The sequence below is a fragment of the Epinephelus fuscoguttatus genome, linkage group LG3 (assembly GCF_011397635.1).
Source record: "Epinephelus fuscoguttatus linkage group LG3, E.fuscoguttatus.final_Chr_v1".
NCBI classification, from domain to species: domain Eukaryota; kingdom Metazoa; phylum Chordata; class Actinopteri; order Perciformes; family Serranidae; genus Epinephelus; species Epinephelus fuscoguttatus.
In genome coordinates this window covers 26,334,050-26,360,818 of record NC_064754.1, presented here as the reverse complement: position 1 = coordinate 26,360,818, position 26,769 = coordinate 26,334,050, and the positions used below count along the sequence as shown (strand labels likewise).

The window sequence follows — 26,769 nt, the reverse complement described above, 5'->3', positions numbered from 1 at the left end:
TAAAGTTTCAACATATGTGGTACGCAGGTATGAACAAATGTAATGTATCTTTGGTTTGCAGAAACATACAATGCCAACATTTACTCTTGAGACATTAATCGACAGTGAAAATCGTGAGTTGCAGCCCTGCTCTGGAGCCACGATGCAATGTAACAAATAACACTCTCATGAAAGAAGGAAACAGAAGGTGGGGAAAAACAGAAGACGAGGGAAACGAACCTAAAAAAAGACGATGCCATGTGGAACAATAGAACAATAGCACGGAGAACATGAATTATAAGAGCTGTAGTCCCTCACCCATCTGCATCCTGGATGTTGACGTTCACTCGCTTTGCTGCTCCGAGAAGCTCTGGAACAGAGAAAGGAGAATGGGAGAGCAAAGAGAGGGGGTTACAAACTCATTACAGAAACAGTCAAAATTTTAATCTATTCAGAATTTAGTGATTAATGTATTCTCTCTCCTTGTACATATTTTCATAATTTCCTCCCTGCAAGTAGAGTCGACAGCTACACTTTTATACCTGCGAGCGCTCTAAAACAAGAGTTCCTTCACAACAATAAGCAGCCGCAGATGTCAGAGAGAAGTCATTTGAGGAAAGCTCCTTTTTTGACGATATAAATTTGAGGTATATTCAAAAAGTTACTGAGTCTGAGTTACATGAGAAATCTGCCGTGTTTCTCAATTGATAATAATTGTAGTATAGTCTTGTTTTCCTCAGTGTGACTGATATAAACCAACCTGTTTCATCCACAATCATGAATAACTTTGATGTGGTGGTTGTTGTTTGGTGTTAAGGTCTGTCAATCAGTTTAAGAGATACCAAGTTCCTATCTTGAGTGCAGACATTTAAGGGCTACCATTTTAATTTAATTTACATGTAATGAATACATTATCATTACGCACCAGATGCACGTATCTTTGATGCGTTTCAGTGGAGCGAGGTTTATTTTGCTCTTCAGCAGTTAAAGTAAGTAAACTTGAGAGAATGGTTCGACCTCTTGGGAAATATGCTTTTTGTTTTCTTTCCAAGACGACTATGGTAAGTTTGTTTGTAGTATGTTTGGGTGTATGCTGTATATAAATGCGTCTGTGCTTGTAATTATGTGAATGTGCATGTTTGTGTGTGTGATAACCTTGATCTTTGACTGAAAAAAAGATAAAGACATCACACAGCAGGAAGACGCACACAGACGCAAACACTCACACTCACCAACACACACATACGCTCTGAAAAGGATGCAGAAAAAGCGGCTTGTTTGTCTCCCTGCCTTTACTTTTTTTTTTTTTTTTTTTTTTTTTGGTCAAACCCTCATAATCCACAGGCCATAATCTGTAGCTGTTCTGTAATCTGGGGGAAAGCTTCTCCTTCTCTCTGCAGCTCTATCTGCACTTCATCCCTTCATCCTGCTCTCACACTCTAATTTTCCCCTGTAATTTGCTAAAGAGCGCGTGCTGATTGGTAGTTCTGATGTTTCTGTTTACACTCTGGGGCTGACATCATTCTCCTGCATGTGTGTCTGTGTTTGTGCACGTGTAGGTACCCCCCCCCCCCACCCATCTATCTTGGATTAAAAATACAAATCATCCCCCATCCCCTCCCCCAGCGGATGAATCAATGAGTGCAGATATCTGTGTCACCGTCAGAGAGCCACAAACTTCGGGCCATGACATCCAGCACCCATAATTATTCTCCTGTGTTTTTCTCAATAGATTATCCTTCTTCTACTACATGGAGTCTGGATCGTGGCATTACCTAATAACACCCCTCTCTGACCCAAAACCATGATGTATATTTAATCAAATACTCGACTTAGACGGGGTATCACTCTGCCCTCAAACAGTTCATCCTCTTCTTTTGTATCCAGAGCCACAGCGAACATTCTCAAAACTAATATCCATCCTGAAACACTCATTTCCTCCTCTCTAATTGGATCAGTTACTTAAAATTATAATGTATTTTCCTTCTCTGACATGAACTGTTTGTTTAAGAGCATTACCATACTGTTTCTCTGATGGTGTCCTTGGACCAGGGTTCATTTCATTTCTATTTTTTTATGATAATTTTAGGCAAAACACTGCAGCCGAGCCCCGGTTACTATGGTAACCCTTCGACGTGCCATTCTCACAGACTGTCAATCACTTGGCACTGGGATTACTATGATATTATTTTGCTGCCATCTCCCTAAAATTGTAGCTATTCAAGAGTTTATTTGACACAAAATCGTGTTTTAATTTGAAACCCCTTTTCAATCTGAATAACAGAGCACCACCAACAAGCTGCCGGCAAGGCAACCTTCAGTGTTACAGCGCAGATTCTCAAACCTCCGGAGAGGTGAAGTGGAGGGTTTCTCAAGGGTTCTCATTACCAGAAATGTTCCGAAGTCCAGTTTTCATCCCCTCTGACTTCCGCCTGTCATCACGCATTTGGAGTTTGAGCGTAACATGTAGCCTAAAACAAATGCCATCGCTGACTCTGTTCTCTCACTCTGTTTCCAGACGATTGCACACATATGTTAAAGTGACCGGACTCAGGGTCACAATATGCTAATAGTGCAGGAACTGTATCACACTGTCATCGTGAGCACAGAATGACAAGACAATGTGATGAGAGTGACAAAAGCCACAATCAGACAAACAATGTGCAGATATGTGTTAGAATATAATGTAATGTTATACTATTTAACATTTTGAAAGTCTTTGATAGTAGTTTTTATTACTATTATTTTATTACATGTTGAAGGAAACTGAGCATTTAATAATTACTGTTGGAAAAGTTGTGATGACGACGTCTCAACCAACAGCTCTCAGTTAATAAGTCTGTGGTGCAAGAAGCTTTCTGGCTGATTCCAGACAGTAAGAATGAAATTCAACCCGTAACTTTTCATTCTTTCCATAGCAAACCTTCTGAAATGGAGTTTTAAAGGTAGAAACCAAAGGTGAGGATTGTTTACACATCACACTCATTGCGTTCACACAGACTTTAACTGTAGTGCCAAATATAATGCTGCTCTTTTCTGAGCATATCAGAATTAATACAATTTTAAGCAAGACAGGGATCACTGGAGCTAAAATAGTGTCTGCACAATGGCAGTCTAGTATTATTATAGCATAATAGCTTTACCCCTCTGTACATCAAATACAACAACAGTCAGAAATATATGGTTACATTTTTTATTTCCGCTATAGTAGCAGGACCTTGTTATATCCTACATTTTTAAAAGACTTTAAAAGTCATTTAATTTCTCAAAGATAAAAAACAAAATATGATGTAATGATAATAACTGACCGTATATTCAGCAAAATCTGCAGGACCGTAACTGACAATGATTTTCAGTGATAATTAAAAATCTGTTGATTTTTTATCTCAAATATTCAATCAATCATTTTGTATATTAAATTTTAAAAGCAGCAGCACAGCGGTGGTTAGCATTGTCGCCTCACAGCAAGAAGGTTCCTGGATCAAACCCGGGGTGGGGGGCTTGAACTGCAGGGTGGTGGAGCCCCTCTGTGCGGAGCCTGCATGCTCTCCCTGTGTCAGCGTAGGTTTTCTCTGGGTACTCCGGCTTCCTCCCACAGTCCAAAGACGTGCAGTTTAATTGGTGACTCCAAATTGGCTGTAGGTGTGAATGTGAGTGTGAATGGTCGTCTGTCTCTATGTGTCAGCCCTGTGATAGTCTGGCAACTTGACCTCTTAACAGGATAAGCAGTTACAGAAAATACATGAATAAATTCTGAAAGCGTGTGATTGATGCTGATTACAATTTACCCAACCCAAAATGTTCGTATTGTGCAGTTTTTCAAACCACAGATACATTACATTTGGACTTTTTTTGTAGTTGATCCGTTCAAACTTTACATTTCTCAGGAACACTGTGGTGAAGGTGTAGTTAGGCTTGGGTACAAATATCTCTTGGCTATGGTTGGGAAAAGATCATGTTTTGGCTTAAAACACCCACATTTGGTGGCACAAAAGCTGGTGGAGAAGCAGAAACAGGTCGTAAAACACCCAGGTTTGGTGCCACAAATAGGTTGGTTGGTTTCTAACACTGGTCTGCAGTAGTCTGCAGCTTGGCAGGCATCGTAGTCATCTTATATTAGGTCACTTTAGAAATGTTAATATGATAGGCCACATATGAAATATGCAAATGTGACATATTTGTGGTTTGCAGAAACATATAATGCAATTTTTTTTCATCTGGGGATGGGGCTGAATTTTCCTTGAGTCTAAGTTGACATACTAATAACAGCCCAAAACTTTTACGAGAAGCTAGAACCGCAACATATTTAAAAAGTGATTCAAACTATTAATGATCTTTTAAAATAGTTGCAAATTTGTACAGCACCATGGTTACAATATACTGTACTTGCTGGACCGCCCCTCAGTACATTTTAGTGTAGTTAGGTTTAGTTAAGTACAGTATTTTAAGGAGATGATCAACAACACCTGTTGTTCTCAACAGAGTTTAGATACAGTTTTTTTTTTTTTTACAGTTGTTGATGTGATGGGAATACCAGATTTTCTTTTCATGATATTTTTTGGGGGGCTTTTTTTGTCTTTATTTGATTGGAAATATTTAGCATCAAGGGGGGAGAGAGAGGGCTCTAGTTTCCCGGTGCAGCACAGGGTGGCGCAGGGTGGTGAACCCCGTACAGAGCTAGTTTCGAGCAGCGCAACCCGAGGCGCGCTCAGTTTGGTAGTTTGGCAGACCGAGGTGTGCTGAGATGGGTGTGGCGCCGCAGCAAGGGGAGGTGTCGACAGATTCAGCTTGGCGCAGTGACAGTTTCGTGCCAAAAGGCTTCGCCGAAGGTGCGCTAAAAGCTCGCCATCTGAAACCAGGTCTACTGTCAGCGCAGGGGGAGCGCAGCCGGTGTAAGCCGAAGTTTGGCTGACCGGCGGACAGTGCGCACACGTCACCAAAACCTCACAGGCAGGTTTTCAGAATGTCAGGGACATTAACGATGCAATGAATAGCCACAAAAACCACTATTCAATGCAACTATCTGCAATCAGCACATAAATGTATCTCTATATCGACCGTCACATCTGATGTCAGATCAAAGGGGATTGGTGCCGTTTGGGACGCGTAACGGAACCCCAACACACAGCTGCAAACTAATGAGTTCACATCCCTCTCAGCCAACCACAAACAGCCACAGCATCAGATAGGGAGTATATATTCAGCATCTGTCATCTTAGAAAAGTCAAAAGAAAAGAAACAGAGTGAGACTGCAAGAGAGAAAGAGAGAGCGCACGCAAGAGAGAAACGCAACACTGATTTACAATTGTGGTGACCTCCTCCCAGGCTACCTTTGCATCATCAGCCTGTGGAGGTCTGCTTGCAGTTCCGTATATTCGGACACTGCGAGCAGACCTCCTGGTCCAAAACATAAGTTTCCTCCTGGGAGGAGTTTGGCCGTCTGACGCTGCTGCTCTCTTCTGCAATGGCGAATTGAGTATACTGTCATTACACCTTCGCGTGGCGCATTTAAGGGCGAGGAGAGGGGCTCATTTGATTGGTGTGATGTGTGTAAAACCCACTCCACGCCTTCTCTCCTCCCTCTTTCCGACTTGCCCCGGTAGGAGGGACAGAGGTGGGAAAGAGGAGTAGCTGCGCCAGGCGCACGGTGTGCCAAACTTACAAAATCCACCTGGCCACACCCAGTTGGCGAAGCGCAGGTGCGCTGCGCCCCCGCTGCGCCCGGTCTGCGAAACTAGAGCCCAGAGTGTAGATGGACAGCAGCATTGGGCCGTGGGTTGGAATTTAACCTGCAGCCGCTGCGTCAAGGACACAACCTTTGTACATGGGGTGCCTGCCCCACCAGGTGAGCTGGTGGGAGCCCTGGAACACCAGGTCTTAATACAGGTCTTTTGAACCACAATTGGCTGTGTTGCAAAACGGTCAGTGTTATGGCACTTCCTGATCGTCGATAGGGGCAGATACATTGTACAAATTACTTAGTACCCATTTTAGTTGCTTGCTCCAACATAAAAGAGATACAATTATGATAAGGATGTTCTCATATCTCTAAGATAAAGAGCTTTATTGCAACTGAGCCAAAGATAAGGAAACCATTACCAAATGGTTTAGAAACATGCCTTACTTTGTGGAAGCTGCCATTCACTTTCTATGTCATCTATTTTAAAGTGTACCAGAGACTCAACATCCGTCTGTCTGAACTGATCCATTAAAACTTTGAGAAATCAATTTTGTTTGACAAAATCAGTGGGTCCCTTGATTGCAGTAAGACTATTAATTTCAAGGTCCAGTGTAGCAGAAATGGTATATAATGGTCAGAACTATGTTTTCGTTAGTGTGTGATCACCTGAAAATAAGAACTGTTGTGTTTTTGTTACCTTCGTAAAATGAGCTGTTTATATCTACACATGGAACAAGTCCTTTTCCCACAGTCCGCCATGTTGTAACCCACAACAGACAAACCAAACACTGGCTTTAGATAAAGCCATTCACGTTTACACACCAGCCACCATAGTTCTAAGCCTCTAATCCTACACACTGGACCTATAAAACATAAGTCTGACATTCTATATTTTTCTGCTGTCCACAAAACCAGTTAACACATCAAACGCAACAATGAATTGATCCCTCTAATAAGAAAGCCAGCATAATTCTTAAAAATATACTATGCAGGATTTATCTAAAAATGTAGACTCATACAGAGGTAATCCCTCTCAATCATCACTTATGACTTTCTGCAGAGACTCTGCCTTCTGCCTGTAATTTCTTATTTTCTCCCTATTTTCTGTCTTCAGGGTGTTTATGGGCACATACCCCCACAGCGCTCAAGTAAGATCGGGACTTTAAAAAGAGGTAGTGACCAGGTGCCAGACTGAAAGCAGCAGGCATCCAAGAGATACGGTGCAGAAAAAATGCACATATAGTGAGGCAAAACACCAAACGAGATTAAATCTGAGGTTGGCTGTTACTTCCACTTTCACTGGCGAGTGTGTTAAAAAACAGCAACCAACAATCCTCCACAGTGCACCTCTGAAGAAAAAGCTAAAAATTTTGGAGGACACAGAAACAAAAGTATATAAAACAACTATTTGGGAGTTATGTACTATTTCTTGGACTCTAAGAGTTTTCTCTGCAACTAGAGACCCCAGGAAATTGCAGCTCCCAGCAAGCAAATTGTCCTTTTTACACAATGTGATTTTTGTACGAATTAAATAAGTGAGATACAACGTGTTAATGTAATTAATGCGCTGAGAAATTGTGTTTGCTAGATTTTATAACTTCTGGACCCATTTCAGTGCATTACCAAGAGATTATGTAGTGCCACTAACAGGCAGTGCTAAGCGTTTTGATGTTTCTTCTTTCTCCTGAAGAGGTGCTCCTACTGTATTATTAAGTAGTATTGTCAGGTATTTCTGACATGTTTTGACCCTATTTTGGGTTGTACAGTATTTTAGACACTGTTGTGTATTTGCCCTATTTTGAAAGTATTTTGATTGACCTTCTGCCATTTTGAGGGGCATTAACACAGATTACATTTTTGCACAAATTTATTACAAACCTTTGTCTTTTGTAAACTTTTATAGAGTATTTAATATAGTACACGAATGGTATTTGAAATTTTGTGCTGTGTAATTGACCCTTTGCTAAGTCCCGCCCCTGGACGCAGACTGGCCAATCATAACATAGCATCAGGCCGGCTCAGACCAGGGTCTGACAAAAACACAGCTGTGCTCCATTGACTCCAATGCAATTGTTTCAGACTTCCTTCATTTTCAGGCTGGTTTTGTGGATTTGGAGCTAAATGTTGAGCCTGGGGCATGTTATGTATTATGATACTCGTTACCTGGAGAGGTTGGAAAAAGATATACATTTCTTTCCTGTTCCAAAACTTAAATCAAACCCTGAAAAGTGTAGGGTTAGCTAGCTAGCTACTGAAGATATAGCCTACTGAATGTATACACATGCTGCTTTTGCTTTGTAATGATTATAACAGTGAAACAAAGACCGACCCTGCTGTACAGGAACCAGTGAAGGGAAGCAGGGAAACTTTGCTGACATTCAACCAGCTGTGTGTCATCACACTGTGCGCAAATGAACGTTGTTTGACTTCCCCCAGATATCCCTGCCCGTCCAGCAGCAGAGGTCTAGGTGCTGGCAGCAGCACGGGGGCGAAGCCAAACACTGTTCAGCTGCATACACGGTGATGCCACACAGCTGGTTCAATATCAGCAAAGTTTCCCTTTATATTCATTGTCTTCTGTGTTGATCAGCAGTGATTCACTTTTACACTGTGATCTGTAGCCTATAGTTCGGCTTTAGCTTCTAACTATCTTTGTCTTTTTAACCTGTTGTTGCTGCTGAGTCAGTTTGACATCCTGGATATATCCTTCAAACACAGACTGTAGACCCCTCTGTCTGCTTCTCTCTGGAATCACTCTTTCATTTGTACAAACATATAATAATATTTCTTCAGGGAGTACAGTTAGTTACAGTGTGGGCTCCATGCTTACTGCGACAGCTTGTCGGACCATCACAAAGGGGTGGGGCTTAGCAACAGGTCAAAACCTGGCTAGCTGTTTCAACCTATTTCTAGTCTTTATGTTAAGCTAAGCTAAGAGCAGCTGCTAGCTCCAGCTACATATGCATCATACAGACATGACTTTGATCTTCCCATCTAATCTTTGTCAATCTGTTGCTCATTATTTGAAGACGCATTCTACTGTCCCACAGTGACCAAGGAGAGTGTGAAATGGCCTCACATCGTCCTGTCACCTCTTCAGTTCCTACCTCACCCTTCATCAAGTTTTGTCATTTTGAAACAACCACTACAGTAACTCCCTCTCACCTGCTGCTCTAAACATCATTAGCATACTGTTAATAATACAAACGCAGTCAGGCACATGACTAACACCTGATGTGTCGAGTGTGTTTCTGTGCATGCCTGACTGTAGTTGTGTGTGTGTGTATGTGTGTGTGTGTGTGTGTTAGAGGTGTTTGTGTGTGTGAATCTCCAGCAGAGAAACCCGACTTCCTGTTTAATTATTCAAACATAAACCTGGATTCACGCTGACACACACACCCACACACCTTCAATAACTCACCCTTTAACCTCTCCCCATCACTTCCTGTCTCCGCACATCCCCGTATTCATATCTCACTGTTTCCCTCCTTCTGTTCTGCACTCTCACTCTTTTCCTCTCCAATTCTAGCCCTCCTCCTCACCCCTCGTCTCCCTCACCCTCCACCCACCTCCCCCTTTCTCTTTGTCAGTGTGCAGTGGACTGAGCACTCAGAGCTGATCTGTTCTGGCATTTGAGGAGAAGCATTTTTCTTTTCCATGGCACTGCTGGAATGTTCAGAGACAAACACACGAGAGGAGGAGAGGAGAGGAAACTAGGGGAGAGGAAACAAGATAAGAGGAGAGAGAAGAGGAAAGGCAGAGAGGAGAGGAAACGAGAAGAGAGGAAACAAGATAAGAGGAGAGGGAAGAGGAGAGGAGAGAAGAGGAAACCCAGTGAGGGGAGGAAACGAGATAAGAGGAGAGGAGAGGAGAGGAGAGGAAACAAAAGGAGAAGAAACAAGAGGAAAGGAGAAGGGAGCAGAGGGACTAAGAGGAGAGGATGAGAGGGTGGGAAAGGAGAGGAGACAGGAAAGGATGAGAGGGGACGAGAGGAGAGGATGAGAGGGGAGGAAAGGAAAGGAAGGATGCCAGAAAGGATGAGAAGGAGAGGAGAGGAAATAAAAGAAGAGAGAGGAGAAGAAACGAGAGGTGAAGGAGGAAACAAGAGGTGAGGAGATGATGAGAGCAGAGGGAATGAGAATGGGAGAGAACATGAGAGGAAAGAGGATAGGAGAGGAAATGAGAAGAGAGGAGAGGAAACAAGAGAGGTGAAGGAGGAAACAAGTGGTGAGGAGAGGAAGAGAGCGGGGGGAATGAGGAGGAGAGAGAACATGAGAGGAGAGAGGAGAGCGGAGAGGATGGGCGAGGAAACGAGAAGAGAGGAGAGGAAGCAAGAAGTGAGATGAGAAGTGAAATGGGAGTAGTGAGAGGAGGAGCTGTGGCAACAGAAGAAGGAAAAGGAAAGGGAGGAAAAAGGAGGAGAGAAGAAGGGAGGAGACAAACTCGGAGTAGAGAAATGGAGAAGGGCCTGGTGATGAAATGGGAGAGGAGGAGAGCAGTTTCAAGGCTGTAATTGAAATCTAATTATCACCTCAAGTCCCAGCTGACTCCACGTCAAACACACACACACACACACACACACACACACACACACACACACACACACAAACACACACGCACACATGCACACACATGCACACACAGGGGCACCACATATGTGCACATGTCTGCACGTGTACACTTACGATCATCACATTATTACCACTAACATCTGGCATCTTCACACACCAATAATCCCCCTGTCCCGAGAGCAGTGTAGGACCTTCGTGTACTTCCACCTCACACACACACACACACACACACACACACACACACACACAAACACACCCTCTCTGGTGTGCACACATCTTTTTGTGCATTCATGCAGACACACACACACAAATGGTCAATGGGGGAAAATGGGTAACAAGCATCCTCCTGATTTCTAATTACATTCTGATGACTGTTCTCACACATGTGCAACGTCATCACTATCACACTCTCAACGTCATAGCACACACATACACACACACACACACACACACACACACACACACACACACAGTGCACCATTTAGGTTAAATGGCATCACATCAGATTTAGCCTGCACTGTCCTGACCTGGTAATGACGGGTAGTGTGTGTGTGTGTGTGTGTGTGTGTGTGTGTGTGTGTCAGGAGGATGGAGGGATACTGACTGGCTTTCCCTGGCCGAGGTCTCTGTAGAAGCCGCTGAGCTGTCAGCAAGTCCTCGGTCTTCACGGCCTGGAGCAGCTCCTGGTCCTTCCCCATGTCCCCTCCGTCCCGCCCCGGTCCGCTCGGTCCCGCTCTCTTCCTCTGAGCGCCCCTCTCTCCTCCGTTAATCCGCTGCTACATCCTGCCGCCGCTCCGGGCCTCCCGCTGGAGCTGAGGCGCGGAGGGATGGATGCTGCCGGGAGTGGGATGCTCCGATGCGGCCAGGAGTCCAGCGCACGTCCCGCTCTACCTCCCCGCTCCACGCGGTGCTACCGACCCGCACCAAACCACCGACCGACCGACCGGACCTCGCTCTCTGCCGGGATGCTCTCCGGCCGCGCAGGAACACACTCGCGACAGATTCCACAGATTCTATCCGCGTGACGATTTCACCGGGTCTACGTGCGTGCCGTGCGTGAAAACGGTGGAGCTCGAGCGCCCTCCTATATGCTGGGTCAAATCCGCACCCCCTCTGAAATCTCACGAGCCCTCAAACCGCAGGATAAATCACGCACGGGTCGCTGATGCTCAACGTGTGACCGCTGTCGCCGCCGCGGTGCTGGACCAGCTCGCGCCAGCTCCAGCGCGCACGCACACACAGACACACACTCTCAGTCACATATGGCATTACATAAACACGAGTGAGTTGTGCGCGCGCCACTCCAGTTGTTGTAATCCCAGTCCGCGAGGCTGCGCGCGTGCGAGCGGACAAGTCAAGAGAGGTCGTTTGACATCGTAATAATAATCAGTCGCGTGCAGGAGGTGCACTCAGCGCGCGGGACAGTGGGAGGCAGAGTCCGGGATCGCGCGGACCCAGGAGACACTCAGCACTCATAGAGCTAAATGATTTACACTGGCTTTCATTGAACTACATCTGTATTATTCATTCATGTCTTCTCTGCACTGTAACTACAGCATCATATTTTATTCTCACTTTTATGTTGCTTCATTCAAATTATTTTATCTTTTAAATATTTTCTTTTTGTTTCTATTTGACTTTAATATCCGTTCCCTTTGTTGTTTAAAGGTGCTACACAAATAATCTGGCCTCACTTCTATATGTGTCACGGTGGTGATGGTCTTACGTCAACATTGTTTAAGGTTAATGAGGCAGGGATAATTTCAGGACAGGAAAAGTGTGTGTATGTGTGTGTGTGTCCCTGATGCAAGGCTAATTTAGACTAAAGGGGCCACTGCCAGTCAGATTTAGGACAGGAAGTGGAGCAGATGACAGAAGACTGGTACTCAATCAAAAGTGTGTGTGTGTGTGTGTGTGTGTGTGTGTGCGTGCATGCTTCAGCTGTGTGTGTTTGTGTATTGACACAAAGCCTATCTGAATGTAATGGCAGATAGTTTCTCAGTTGACAGTCAGATTCTGACACTGCCGGATTGACCTGCTACTAGGACCCAGGGCTCAAATGAACCATGGGCCCCTGTCCAACCCACCACACAACTATTTAGATTGGTTATAAACAGAAAGAGTTGCATCCCAGTGTTTATGCTGTCAGTGTGCATATATAGCACTAAAAAGGGGCTTGGTTTTTAAGTGTGCTGTAAAGTGTGTGTGTGTAACTGAGTGGAGAAGTTGCACAGACTTTAAATAAATTGCAAATGGTGGTGAAACAGCTTCAGAAAGATCTTGGAAAACAAACCAAAAAGTTTCAAATCTTTGGGGAAACATTTTTGTTTACTCTTTGTGAGGTTTATTTGCCAGCAACTTTCTAAAGTCACTCTTTGATTGATGTCTAACGGTGCACTTATTGTGCAATTTCCTGTGAGTATAAAACAATAAAGTCTGTTGATTCCTTGTGCGTTAACTACAAAAAAGTATACTATAAAGACATGAATCACATCATCACATCAGTGGACTCATTGTCATAATCGCTGCACAGTGTAGGCACGTCACAAAACAGCAAGCTAGTTTTGAAGATGTAAAAACTTATCTTAGTCCCTGGAAATATTCCCATTACTTTTGTTTTGTCTGGAGGAAAGATGACAAGAACACTGTAGCTGCTAGTAGTCGGACTAAACTCTTTCCACTGCAAAAAATATGTCCTAAAACCTCCGGTCTGAAACATTTAAGCAACTACGATCGACAGCACAACAACGTGAAGCTTCAGGAAATACCTCCCACCAAAGGTGAGTCCCTGTCAGCCACAGAGGTTGGCTGTAGCCCTGCACTGGCTAAACAACCAAAACTGGATTTTAATTGTGAGCAGCTGCAGCTACAAAGAACAAATGAAGCTTGTGGGTGGATATGTTGTGGATGAAATGTTGCTCCATGACTTACTCTCTGTCTTTCAGGCAGATGTTTGGGAAAATACTGGTCAAGCCCAACACTGTGTAAAGATAGGTATATACATACTTTATACAATTACTATGTATAGTAATGTGAAATTGGGACTTTGAGTTTACAGCCATACTAGCAGCTATGAGGCTGTAGGCTACTATTACAGCGGTGCTTTGACCTAAATGCTAACATCAGCATGCTAACATGGCGACAGTGACAGTATCAACAGACTGATGTTTAGCAGGTATGCTAACCATAGTGGCCATATTAGTTTGGGAACTGCCCATTGGTCCGACAGCCCATTGGTTCGACATCCCATTGTTCCGACCATATTAAACCCATTGTTCCAAAGTCCGTTCCAAAATCATCATGATGCCCTGTGGTTAAGGTCTGGTTAGGTTTAGGCACAAAAACCACTTGGTTAGGGTCAGGAAAAGATCATGGTGTGGGTTAAAATGAAAAAGAAAGTGACAAACACATAAGCCGTGAGCCTGCTTTGCCTCAAGCCTTTCCCAGCAGACCCAGAGCCGGTCACAGCGCACCATCAAGGCAGAAATACGCCCGCCGGGAGCCGTTCAGCACCACGGACCGTTAGACTAATGGGATGTTGGACCAATTGGCTGTCGGACCAATGACATGGACCCATTAGTTTAGCGTGTTAGCATGCTGAAATTTGCTACTTAGCACTAAAACAAAGTACAACTGAGACTGATGATAATGTCTTTAGTTCTGCTGGTATTTGATGATAAACGAAAGTATTTGACAAATTAAAAATTAAACCTGAAGATGGCACTGGATGTAGCTATGTCAAGACATGATTTGTGTACCAACTTTCCAGTCAGTCCAACCAGTAGTTGTTGAAATAATTTAGTTTGGATGAAAGTTTTGGACTGAAAGACTGACATTGCCATCCACTGCTAACATAGCCAAAAATAACAAGGTAATCTCAGTTCCTAAAAGTATTTGCTAAGTAATCAGGGGAGCAGATAAACTCGAGGGCCTGGCACGCTGGGTCAGTCCCCTCCTTTGGCTGGTCAACAGTTCAGCCCTGGCTTCACACACATTATAGTTCACTGACTGAAGTTTTTTTTTATTTAATCAACCTTAACAACATTTTACAAAGCATCACACTCTTGTACAATTGTTTTTTTGTTCCGCGTGACTAGAAACATTAAGTTGACTTATTAAATGATTTCAAGCACTGAAAATAGTTGATCAGAGTCCAAAGTTGGCCTATTAATCACTCTATCTGTATTTTAAAACCTAATCAAACAGCTAGCATGTAATGTGAAAGGGGTAGCTCTTAGTGATGAACCCACAGAGAAAAATCGCCAACTCTAAAGGCTCTGTGGAGTTTTATGTCCTCTTTTAGCAGGTTGTTTTGGTTTTACAGCACTTACTATATAATTGAGTCTCTGCTGCTTTCATTGACCCCACTTTGGCAGAAGACAGTGTTCCCAGAAGTAACTCTCCAGCTGGTAGAGACAGTAAACAAAGACAGATATATTTGAGAGGTTGGTGGAGACCAAAACTAGCTGATCTGAAAGCGGCTGTGGTTACAGTAATTTTGTTTTATTGTGCTATCTTGGGATAAAGAAGTTGCTTTCTTATAACAGAAAAGAAAAGGTAATTTTCTTATGATGCCTTCATTCAAATCAGGCGTGTATATTTCAGTAATCCTATTGATATAGTTAAATAAAATGTGATAGAGTTTTCTAACTTGTCCACTTTTGTGTTTGGATCAGCTGTAGAATGACTTGGCAGAGATGGCCGCCATCTTGTTTTTACATGGATAAGTGTATTTTGCATTTGCTACCACTAGATGCTGCATAAAACTGCCAATGAATGACAACAAAAGGTTAATTAAGTTAAGCAGAATTAAGTATAAGGTGCAGCAAACCTAAAATATAATGTCCTCTTATGAAGGCACAGGGTCGCTATAAGGTCAATACTGAAATATTAGCTAACAGTTATTTGTTTCTGGCCACATGATGACTTGATGTCTAATATTCCATCTTCTTTTACTCTTTACTCTTTACCCACGAGCTGCTGTGGTTGCAATTGTTCTTTTAATCCTGTTATCTCGAGATCCTAAGTTAATTATCTCATTGTTTCCGGACAAAAGAGACATTTTCTGATCATAGTGGCTCAATTACCTCATTATCTTGGAAAACAATAGGTCGTTTTCTCTCGATAATTGGACAAATACCTCATGTTCATGAGAAAGCAACAGGTTGTTTTCCTAAAATGATCACAAAATAAGAGCTCGTAGTCTACATAGCTTGTAATCCACATAATCTGCTGGAAAGATGGTCTCCTAAAACTAAGCTGTCTATGCAGTAGAAAGACACAAATACTTTTGACACTGTTGCTTTATAGAGAAAACAGAGAAAAAGGACTGTGGCATTTACTTTAGCTCAAGAGGTTGAAAACCTACAACTAACAGAATGCATTGCGCTGTGCATAATCAATAAACGCTCCCGCTGATGAACATGATGCAAGCTTGGCTCTATTTCCACAGAAAACAATATGGCGGTTGGCTGGTAACAAATCATCTCCAATTATAGTTAAACAGTGAGATGAAATATGTTTCTCGAAACATTTTAGGAGTGAAATAGGAAACCTTTTCAGCCTTTGTTTTTTACAATACAGGAAACAGTATGGAACCCACTTCCTGTTCATAAAATACTCATATTACCGCCAAACAGTGCACTAAAATATGTTTCTGAAGACATTTAAGGCAGAACATAGGCAATAGAGTAACAGAATCTTGGGTTTTATTTGACCAGCACTACCCAGTTTTACAGTTTTGTCTGAGTTTGAGACGATGAGAAAGAGAGAGGCAGATTTCTCTCTCGATCTGCTTGTATACTCTGTGTCTGTGGTGTCGGGTCTACAAAAATGAAGAAGTGCAATTTGTAGTTTGAGTTAGAGCCAGTGAAAAGTTTGAGCTGAGAGATGAGCAGGGAGATCTGGGCACTGGTAAAATGGAGGGAAGTTTACCGCAGTTCATTTACACAAACTACCCACACTGTTATGGTACAGAGGTGGTTGAAAATCAGCAAAGTGTCCCTTTCACTTGTTTATTGCGCTTTATAACACTTGTTATACAAATTTGACCAATTTTAACAACAAGCTACAACGCTGTAAATTAAAAAGTACTTGTTTGACGACACTGGGAGATTATTATTGTATTATGGCAGTATACCACACAGCCCGATATGGTGTGACAGACTGTTGCCACAGATGAAAAGACATTCCTAGATTGGAGTATGGAGCACAGGAAATTCGTACAGAGCTACAAAACGAGCACTTCAAAAGGCTTTCAGATATACTACATTGCTTGTTATTTTTGTTTTTGCACAGCAATATTCAGGCACTTAAATAAATAGTTTTACACTTCATTCCACACTGTCATGATTAAGAATAAACCCACTGTCCCCACATTCAGTTTCTTAAATGGGGACAACTGGTCACATCTTTTTTTTTTCAAAACTATTTTCAGATCAAAGACAAAAGCTAGATGTTTTTTTCTACTTGTCAGGTTGCACTAATCCAAAATAGCTAGGAGAAATTAAAAATGCACAACAAAAAACACTCGGGTCTCACAGGCATATGACAAAGTGGTGATATGTCAGCATGTTTTGATGTTTTTTTTGCCCCCTGGTGGCCAAACATCAATAAATGCAGCTTTAAACAGCAGCAAATGTTACATCTTCATGGACGTTACGACTGATATTTATGATGGAGGAGTGGTGCAGCAGTTACACAGAATCTATTATTAATTTAAAAAAAATGATAATATGTACCATAAACACTGTAAAACATTGTGATAATGTGTGCAAACAACCATCGAACACTTGCAGACCGTGTGTAAATAACACAAATACAGAATATTTGCTTAACTTACAACAAAAACAACATCTTGATACATCGATAGGCACTCTGCCCACACGTGTCTATATACAACAAGGATACGCATGAACATAGTCTTTAACTTGAGTGCTGAGTCCAGGTAAGGTGCTTATGTTCTCTGCTCCGTGTGTGTGTATTAGAGCCCTCCTGCACATCTGCTTCAGGCGCTCCGGACGCTGCTTGCGATATGGCACCGTCAGCTTACAGGATGAGCTGGTGTAATACGTGAGCAGAGCAAAGAGTGAAGCAAAAGTCCTGTGGCTGCCATACAGACTGAAGAGCAGGTTGTTCAGCTGGACACGAACACTTGTCGGGCCTTCGTCACTTTGGTAACTCAGCGTGAAGAAAACATCCGGCTGGCCGCTGTCTCTGCAAAGACACAGCAGCATATATACAGTCAGTCTGTGCACACTTACAGAGGTTTATTTTCTTTTTATTGGGCATGCAGTAGAGAAATATAATACAGGATGACAATATATACATATGCTTATCCAATTTTGACATTTTGAGCATTTGAGCAGGAAAAATAGGGACATTAAAATCAAATAAACAATATCCCATACCCTTCCAGTATTAGTGGACATATAGATTATGGTATAATCAGACTTAGCTGTTCACAAAACACAATTTTTTAAACACTGTCATGAATGTAACTGCAAGTCATATTCAAGTTATACCTATTTTACATCATAAATAAGCTACACTGAGTGAGACACTTGGGCAAGAGAACTGCATAAAAGGTTGCAGACAAAAACAACATCCGTTGAACAGATAAAACAACAATAAAACCTTCAAATCAAAGAGGTGGATTACCTGATGAGGAAAGTGCCCAGTGGCGCCTGTGTGAGTATTTCATGTGCCTCCTCCATGGTCATCGATCCCCAGTAGTAACCACTGTGTTGCAGCTGCTGGTATGTGCGTTTCACTAGTCTGTACTCTGCTGCGCTACTGAATGGACGGAGGTGTGTGGGCAAGATCTCAGCATTGGCTCCATTGAATAGCTACAACAGGGAAGGTATTGGAAATAAATAATATGTACATATATAAATAAAGTTTTGGCAAAATCAGTTTGTGTGGGTAACATTTATTTACAAGTCTCCTAAGAAGATGTACATCAGTCACAGACGAGAGAGTACAGCTACACTAAATGAAATTGTTTTAAGTAGTCTGTGAATTAACAAAACCTATATTTTCCTAGTTTAAAAAGGTTTTGTTATCCTGCCACAGTTCTTTTAAATATATAATTTAGTATTTGAAGTATTTTGAGAGATGCTCTGCTGCAGTGATACTCATCTTGCAGCCTGTGGGCCAAATCTGGCTCACAAGAGGGTGCTGAGAGGCCTAACGACCATTTTCTAATTCACAATGAAAATAAATTGATTTACCGTGCCAGGATTTTTTTGTACTTGGATTGTAAATAAAGTGCCATAGTGCATAAAGAAGCATCAAAAAAGAGCTTGTTGTTAAAAAAAGTGTCAGGAGAGAATCCCCTTGATCCCTCAGCAGAGGTCCAGGATGAGCCCTGAATGTCCTTGTATCCTGAAAACTGGCCCCTGGCCTCCTGTTATTTTGCAAAAGTGACCCCCAGGCAGAGTTGAATATCCCTTCTATACTGTATGAGTAATAATAATAAGGTTGTCAATCAATTAAAATATTCAATCACGATTAATTACACTATTGTCCATAGTTAACTCCCGATTAATCACAAATTAATCATACATTTTTTATCTGTTCTAAATTTACCTTAAAGGGATATTTTTCAACATAGGAGTGGACAAATATGTTTGCTTTATGCAAATGTACGCTTATTATTATTGTAACAATCCAAAACAGAGACAAATACCATCCATAATATTCTCCATAGTAACCTCAAAGGTTCTGCAAGCTCAGAAAATATGCTGCGAGCATACCATGGCAAACTTGAGCCCAACAAGCAACAACAGATGGACATATTGACCTGAATGTAACATTACTTAGTAACACTAACACAATGTAGTGTCCAACTTTATACTTTTAAAGGTCAGCTAAACTTTTTAAGCAGCTTGACGACTCTGGTGGCAACTAAATTCACAATAAATGCAGATAACTCTGGTCTTGTTGAGAGAACCATTTGGCAAGGCTTTGAAGCTGAACTTGCAATTCAAAAGATGACTTTGTTTACGGAGGTTTGTTTTTGCTTGCCATCCATAACATTACTGCTGCATCGCTTCCTGATTTCCCAAACTACAGGGTGGGCTGGGGGTCATAATAACAGAAGGTACATGCGTTACTCACGCCTCAATCCAATCAGTTGCGTTAATGGGAATTTGGGTTAACTCATTATTAACGTGTTAACATTGACAGCCCTAAATTTAAAAAGAAGAAAAAGAAAATAAATACTAGTACTGAAAATAAAAATGCTCTGTACAGTGTTTTCAATGCTGTGCTGTGCTCAGACTGTCAGATTTGACAGGAAAAAAGAAGCTGAAAAGTTTCTCTGCCAGCATTCAAAGTCCAAAGATAAACTCAGATAATTGACTTTTTTAAGTTGTATTGAGTGTCCAAACAGGGACGTAGTGATAACCACCGAGATTTGTGTGCGTGTGTTTGTGTGAGAAACTCAGTTTGTTTTCTCCTGAGTACTGAATAGAGATTTGATGCAGAAACTGCATTCATACTGATACGGACGGTCAATATTTATCATAAACAACAATGAGTTTTATCTTTCTCAACATGGTAGAAACATCTTGTTCTGTTTTTGCAGCAATACAAAAACTTTGTACAACAACTGTATTACATGTTTGTGGTTAATTTTTCATTTTTTTCCTCTTCAAATGATAATAATTATTATTACATTATCATTATATTGACTTGCTGCACATGCATAATAACAAATGAATACTATAAATTTGTTGTGGTTCATGTTGTTGGAAAGTGTTTGGCTGTAATAACAACCTACACGTGCTCAGCTCAAATGTGGAAAGTCTGTTAATTGTCACCAATAACGTGATGAATCGTCTCATAACAATGTTTTTAAAATTGTTTTCAAATTGAAAAAAATGTATATATGTTGGCATGTTTTCAACTAAAATAAATTTACTCAAGTACTGTACTTATGTACAATTTTGAGGTACTTGTGGGTTCGTCTTCACTATAATTCAGAGGGAAATTGTATACTTTTTTTTACTTTGCAGATTCAGATGTTGCATAGAAATGAATTATGATGTTATTATAAAATAAGATATCCTACCAATGAACCAGTAGTATATACAGTTAGCTCCACCTTTACCAGCTGCAACATTCAAGCCAGACTCCAATAAATATATGTATGTATATATATATATATATATACATATATATATATATGTATATATATATATATATATATAATTTCCCATCAAGATGCATGTGTTTGAGAAGCACTGAGCACATGACTGGATAAATAAAACTTGGATTACACAGCACGAGTTGTGTGAGAGTTTGTAAACTGATCGTGACTGACTGTTTGGATATAGCTTTGCTAATATTAACATGGTCCCCAAACAATCAATAAATCAATATGTTTGCTGGTTTCTGGGGAGAAAAGCAAAGTCTTGTTTATGAATTCAAGGTAACACAGCATGACTAACTGATATATAAATGATCATTTTGTGTATTTTGATGCTAATATTTTAACGTCAGTAAAACTGTGAATGCAAGACTTCCATCTGTAGAAGTCTTTCTACAGTGTTGCACTGTTATTTTTAGTAAAAGATCAGATCACTTCTTTCACCGTTGGATGTAACATTTAAGAATAAAATCCTGGTGTTTGATTTCTGACTTTATCTCTCTCCAGCCATCTGTGCATTGTTTAAAAATCTATATCCCAAATCAATAAAATCCACAAACTGTGATTCTCACTGAGTAAATGTTGAGCACTAACCTGGCACCAGCTTTCAGGATCTTCCTGTAAGTTGAGTTTTTTCCAGCACAGTAGATCTAGCTGCCTGTCTGTCTCCTCTTGGCTCTCTGGTTGAACTCCCTCTGGGCTCTGTGCTCGCTTTGGTCCCACGGGTTCCTCGGGGGGTTGACTTTGGTTCTGTGAGTCAGCTGCGTGGTTCTGTTTTCTGCTCTGTACTACTGTTCTATCAAGATTGTCTCTGACCATCCTACAAAGGAGAATCCCCGTCTTGACTGCCTGCTGCACCAGTTCCTCCACTTTTCACAGGCAGATCCTCCATCACTCACTCCTTCCTGGTCGCTCATCTGACACCCTGTCCTCTTTCCATGTTGCTTTAAACAACAGCTTGAGATTTTAATCGATATTTATCAGCATCATCAGAAACTTGTGGAGAAGAGCAGAGGCTGGATTGGCTCTGTCATCTGTCCTTGAAGGACTGTCGCTGAACAATCAGATGAGCTGAAACAGAAAAATGAACAATCGCAGTCAAAATCTTTTATTGCACCTCACTGTATTTCTCATCAGCTCAAACCTGCTATAACTCGGGGGGTTTTTTTTTTGGCTTTTTGCTGTCAGCAGAAACCAGTTGTGAAGACAGCATTGACATATCATCACCTTTTCGATGATGACAAACTTGTTTACACACCCAGCAATTACAAGATAATTAGGGGCTGTGTTTGTGTCCACCTGATAAATGTGAGACACAGATGTGGGAACTCAAGTCAGAACCTAAAAATACTTGTAACTCTACTTGGACTTTAACAACAGTGACTCACTTCACTTGGACTTGAGCTTTTTGAAAATCCTTGATACCTTCCCCCAAGCCCAAAGAATAAAAAGTATGTGATTTTAAAAAATGTGTTAATAACTATTTAACAGAAAACATAATTCCTCGGATCCACTTTGTTTGAACCAATCGGACAGCATCTAATCAAGCTGCAGGAAAGAACCATGATGAGCTATCATTAAGCTATTTAGTGCCATCTGGGAAAAAGTTATACCAAAGATAATTTTGTTCACATATAAAAGCTACATGATGATAAAAAAAATGAACTGCAGTGTGCAAAATGCGCGGGTCGAAAGTTATGAAGACGCAACGGCTTCCAACAAATTTGTTTTAACAAATCAAAACAAATTTTAATAAGCATTTGTGATTTCTGTCATTTAAATATGTTACTACTGATTATTAATTATATTATATTATTAAAATGCTTTTTATATTTGGTGAGGAGCACATTGTGACTTGTTTTGGACTCGAAACTTAGAGGTTCAGGACTTGGGATTTGTCTGTCTTGAGCTGAGATTTCACTTAAGGCCTCGACACGGTCAGCCATTAAGTTGGGCCGTTGGTGAGTGTCTGTTGCTCTTGTTTATACGGTGTGTCCCGCACCGTTGCCTCTTGTGGACCCTCATCAGCTTTTTTGTGCCGATTTGACAGTGCAGCTCATCTGGGGATGAAATCACTCTAATTGGCAGTTTAACTCAGCGCACAAGAAGAGAAACAGAAGTGAGGCAAGTAAACAAACAAGCTAAAGTCAGAGGGAGTGAGACCAAAAAAACCTTGTATTTTATTTACTTACTTTATTTACGTACTTTTCTGATGGTTTGTGTTATTGTTCAGTGGCGCACAGTAATAAACTCTGTTCTTTCAGCATTGGATTGTGTGGTTAATATGTTAACATATTAACCACACAATCCAATGTTGAAAGACGCTAGCCTCACTAGCGTCCGTTTTCCCTTTTTAAATTACGATTGTAGACACGAGTGCAGAGTGTACATGCTAGTTGACCGTCAGCTGCAGTCTTCGCGGTGTGTTCATGTGCAACTTTTTGGGCCAAGACATCAGGCCACACAGCAGGAGGCCTTCACCACCGCTAGTTCTCTGAGGTCAGTTTGGTGTGTCTGGGCCTTCAGGACTTAAGTGCAAAAAAATTGAGACTTAGTTGTGACTGGCAACACAATCACTTGGTCCCACCTCTGGTAAGCTGTGCGTTCACTCTCTTTCACCTCTGTTTTGGTCTCCACCAACTCCTGAGGGAAATATCTGTCTCTTTCGCTGCTGAATTCTCCACTACATCCATCAGCTAGCTGCTCATTACAGTATGTCTGCTGCTTGACGCTGAGCTGCAGGGTGCAGAGGAGTTTTAGAGTTTTTTGCTAAATACAGCTGCCTGCTGAGGCTGAAATAACACTATGTGAACAGTGACAGTGAAACTAAACAGTTAACTTGCAGCCGGACAGAAAAACAATGAAGTGAAACTTGATGCAAAGCTCCATAAAGCAGAGGGGAGCAGCAGATTCACCTGATAAATCTCTGTAGACTCATCACTACAAGCCACTACTTTCACATTGCCACTGATTATCATAAAAATATCAAATATTGTTTTACTGCATACTATTGCAACACATCAATCCAGTGTGTGTGTGTGTGTGTGTGTGTGTGTGCCCGGTGCCGAATCAGGTCATGTGGCTGACAATAAACCACATGTTTGTGTATCATCAATCACTGGGAAGGGCGGATGTAACAAAGTTAATGACAGCAAAAGAAAAAAGCTTTCGCTTTCTCCATCAAGCAACAAAAAAAAAAAAAAAGAAAAAAAAAATCCGTGGATTTTCTCTGCGTCGCTCTACAAAGTCTTTGGTGTAAAAATATTCCAGCACGTTTATATGTACACACTGTAGTTTTTAATTAAAAGTAAGGAAGGTTTAATTATAAAGCTCCTTTTCCAGAGTAGAGTCACAAAGTGCCTTGAAATAAAAGATAAAAGCAGCAAATTTAAAATACAAATACAACTTTGTAAGAAGTAGGTCTAGACTTTCTAAGCAGAATAAGTATATCAGGATATAAGTAAAGTTTGTTGTCTCTTTTTTGTAACATTTTGCTTTGTTTTAAAGCCCTTCACAACTTTTACTAAGAGAAAAGTGCTAAAAAATAAAGTTTAATACTCAATATATTATTCATTATCAACATTATAGTGCTTTACGTGTTAACAAACCCAAATATGAAAAGATATATTGCTTCAAAAACATTTTCTTACTGTTCTTTCTGTCACTCTTTGTATTTTCCCCTCTTTTAAAACTGTAATATTCACTTTTTTTTTTTTGCTTTATTTCTTCATTCAAACTGTGCAGCGTGCATGTACTTATCACACTGAGTTGTAATCTCGCTGCTGCTCCAGACATTTTACTTCCCTAATCTTGTAAACCTCATTGATCATCTTTTTAGGAAGAGAAAGGCTGCGTCACACTCTAATTAGTTTACAGTAAGTTCTGCAACTCCGGGATGTGTTTTTTCCTCAGCTCACAATATCACACAGTGCAGCCTGTCGTTATTGTAACAGGATATTTTCTATTGTTAAAGTCCTGTATTTCATTACACTGGATTTGAAAGAATGAGTACAAGGAATCTGAAAGTGTACTGTTTTTGTGCTTGTTTGTTTTAACAGCCACTTAAGTTGCAGTGCAGCGGTGAATGGACTTGACTGTGACACTGGTGCTTTTGACCCAGTGACGTGGCTGTAAGCACCCTGAAATTTAAAGCTGTTAGCCACTGTGACTGTTTCAGCTGAGATCCAGAAACATTAAATTCACAGTGTGTGACAGTGTGTCCAAACTTTCATTAAAGAGCTGCAAAATAATCAAGAAAGTAATGAAACAGCACAGAAAAAAATGTGAAAACACCTCTAGAAATGAATCTGTCACTATTAATGTGTATTTTACTGTTATTTTACACACTGTGGAATTTCAATACAGGTGTTGTGACAAGTTTGTGACACTGGGATTGCTGTGGTTTAAAAAATATGAGTGAATGTCACAGGGAGATGGTGTCATAACTCAATCTGCTTCTTTTTAATAACTAAATTCAGGCCTAGTTTGAGTTAAATACAGTGAAAGCGTCCCATTCATGTGTTTCTGGGTTGTAGTTCAGTACCTGTTGCGCTCAGATGAATAAAGCAGCAACATTTGTTCCTAAACAGCCTATGCATTATGAAACACAAAGCCCACTTACTTGCAGTAACTGTCAGTCGCAGCTTCTCTTAGCTTCTTGCCCGCCGCAGCTCGCAGCTCTCACGCACAAAAAAACATCTTACTTTCGGTTACAGGCTGTATTATGATGAAGGCGGGGCCGCTCGTTTTAAACAACCTGATTGTATGTTCGGCTGTGGCAACAATAAGCTGTCACCGCGAGGGATCCGTTCATTAAGACACACACACACACACACACACACACACACTGACATAAAGACACATTCAGGTGCTCCGGGTGTTACTTTCGCTTTCACTCATGCAGTTTGCTTTCGTTTCGACCAGCCGATTATTTTAAATCACGTGATGTGCCGGCAGTGTGTGTGCATTTTTGTGTGTGCGTGTGTGTGTGGCCTTTTTTTTTGCAACACTTTCCCTCTTCTTTGACCCAAAAATGCACAAATAATTGCACAATTAAGATGCGGTGAATGTGCACGTGTAGCCTACAGGGTGTCCTTGCAATTAACCTGCTGCATGCTCAGTAATGGCAGAACTATGCAAAGCACTCCTTACAGTCAAAATGAATGTGAAACATTCAATGACAGGAACGTGTACAGCGTGTCAAACACAGTGCACCATCAATAGCTGACTTCTAATGAATCTAATTATTACCTAAATGCTTCTCAGGAAGACAACACACACTGAAAAAAAACAAACAAACTGTGACACCAAATTGAGCAATTTCTTGACAAGCAAATGTCTGTGTGAGGTTAAATACTGTTGCACGCAGCTTGATGTGTTTTAGCTCTTGCATGGTTTAAACGATTAAATGCTAAATACATTCAATATGCAAGATTAAAGGGTTTTTATGTGTTTTCCTTATGAATGCAAATGTTTTAGCTTAGTCATTATTTGTTTTTTTCCCCAAGAAAGGCAAATAAAAGGTGCAAAAACCACACAAAAGACAATAAATTAAACAATGTTTACAACCTCAGACACAATCTTGGTTGAATGAATAAAATATTCAAACTGTAAAAATTGAAAGGCCTAATTTTAATTGCTTGCAGACGCTCTGAAACCCAGAGTGGGCGTTCTCTGTGAAGCAAATTGTCATCTTTTTCAGCCTTACAAAATGTATGGTTTTTGTTATTGCATTAATTCTTCATAACATTTAAATTGAGGTTTAATGTGGGTAATAAAATGATACATAAAAATAAACAAAAAGTAAAGTAGTGGTTTGGCTGCAGTTTCTTCAGCAGCAGATGGACACCTTGTGGGTTAACAATTTTACTGCACTCACAGTAATGCCATGGCAACCAGTGTGACTTCTTATAATGTCACTGCATAATGATCAGAGAGTGTCAAACATTTACAAAGCATTTATTAACATGGTAGATTTCCATCGTTCTCACATTCAGAGGTAGTGGTTTGTCATTTCCTTCTCTTTCTTCACTCCATAATGAATCATTAGAATTTAAACATCACTGTATGAGAGGTCAGTGATTCAGGCTGTGGTGCTGGATGACTGGTCGTCTTTTTTGTTCTGTCTGTGCATCCAGTAGGCTGCTGCTGTCACAACCAGGATCCCATAAGTAGCCAGGACACACTGTAAGAGAGCGGAGAACATGCTTCAGGCTGAGGGGACCTGAAGGGACAGGCTCAGTTCTTACTAAACACATGCATTTTTGGTAAAACATTACAGCGAAAAATGAACTGAAAGTGAAACTGATCTATGCTCGTCAAAGCCACACTGCAATACTAAGTAAAAATGCACGTGTGGAAAATATAAATGAGACTTAGATTATATT

At 41.0% G+C, this 26,769-nt stretch overlaps 2 protein-coding genes across 5 annotated transcripts in view; both read right to left on the bottom strand.

Moving 5' to 3' along the window:
- The window catches only part of LOC125885730 (caskin-1-like), a 53,355-nt gene extending 41,737 nt beyond the window's left edge, over positions 1-11,618 (bottom strand). For 2 of the 4 annotated variants that reach the window (XM_049571466.1, XM_049571467.1), the window contains exons 1-2: positions 10,835-11,618; positions 298-349 (exon numbers count right to left, since the gene is read on the bottom strand). In XM_049571466.1, the coding sequence (XP_049427423.1) occupies positions 298-349; positions 10,835-10,928 (146 nt within the window). In that variant the 5' untranslated portion in view covers positions 10,929-11,618. The remainder of the gene's footprint in view (positions 1-297; positions 350-10,834) is intronic. The other 2 variants (XM_049571468.1, XM_049571469.1) reach the window with 2 other exon arrangements.
- A 4,034-nt stretch (positions 11,619-15,652) lies between these two features.
- Positions 15,653-25,259, bottom strand: LOC125885736 (suppressor of cytokine signaling 1-like). The gene is made up of 4 exons (XM_049571480.1): positions 25,005-25,259; positions 20,978-21,454; positions 17,890-18,077; positions 15,653-17,445 (listed from the first exon to the last, which is right to left on the bottom strand). The coding sequence occupies exons 2-4, from the start codon at positions 21,200-21,202 to the stop codon at positions 17,121-17,123; spliced, it is 738 nt and encodes a 245-aa protein (XP_049427437.1). The 5' UTR covers positions 21,203-21,454; positions 25,005-25,259; the 3' UTR covers positions 15,653-17,120.
- Between the last annotated feature and the right edge of the window lie 1,510 nt (positions 25,260-26,769).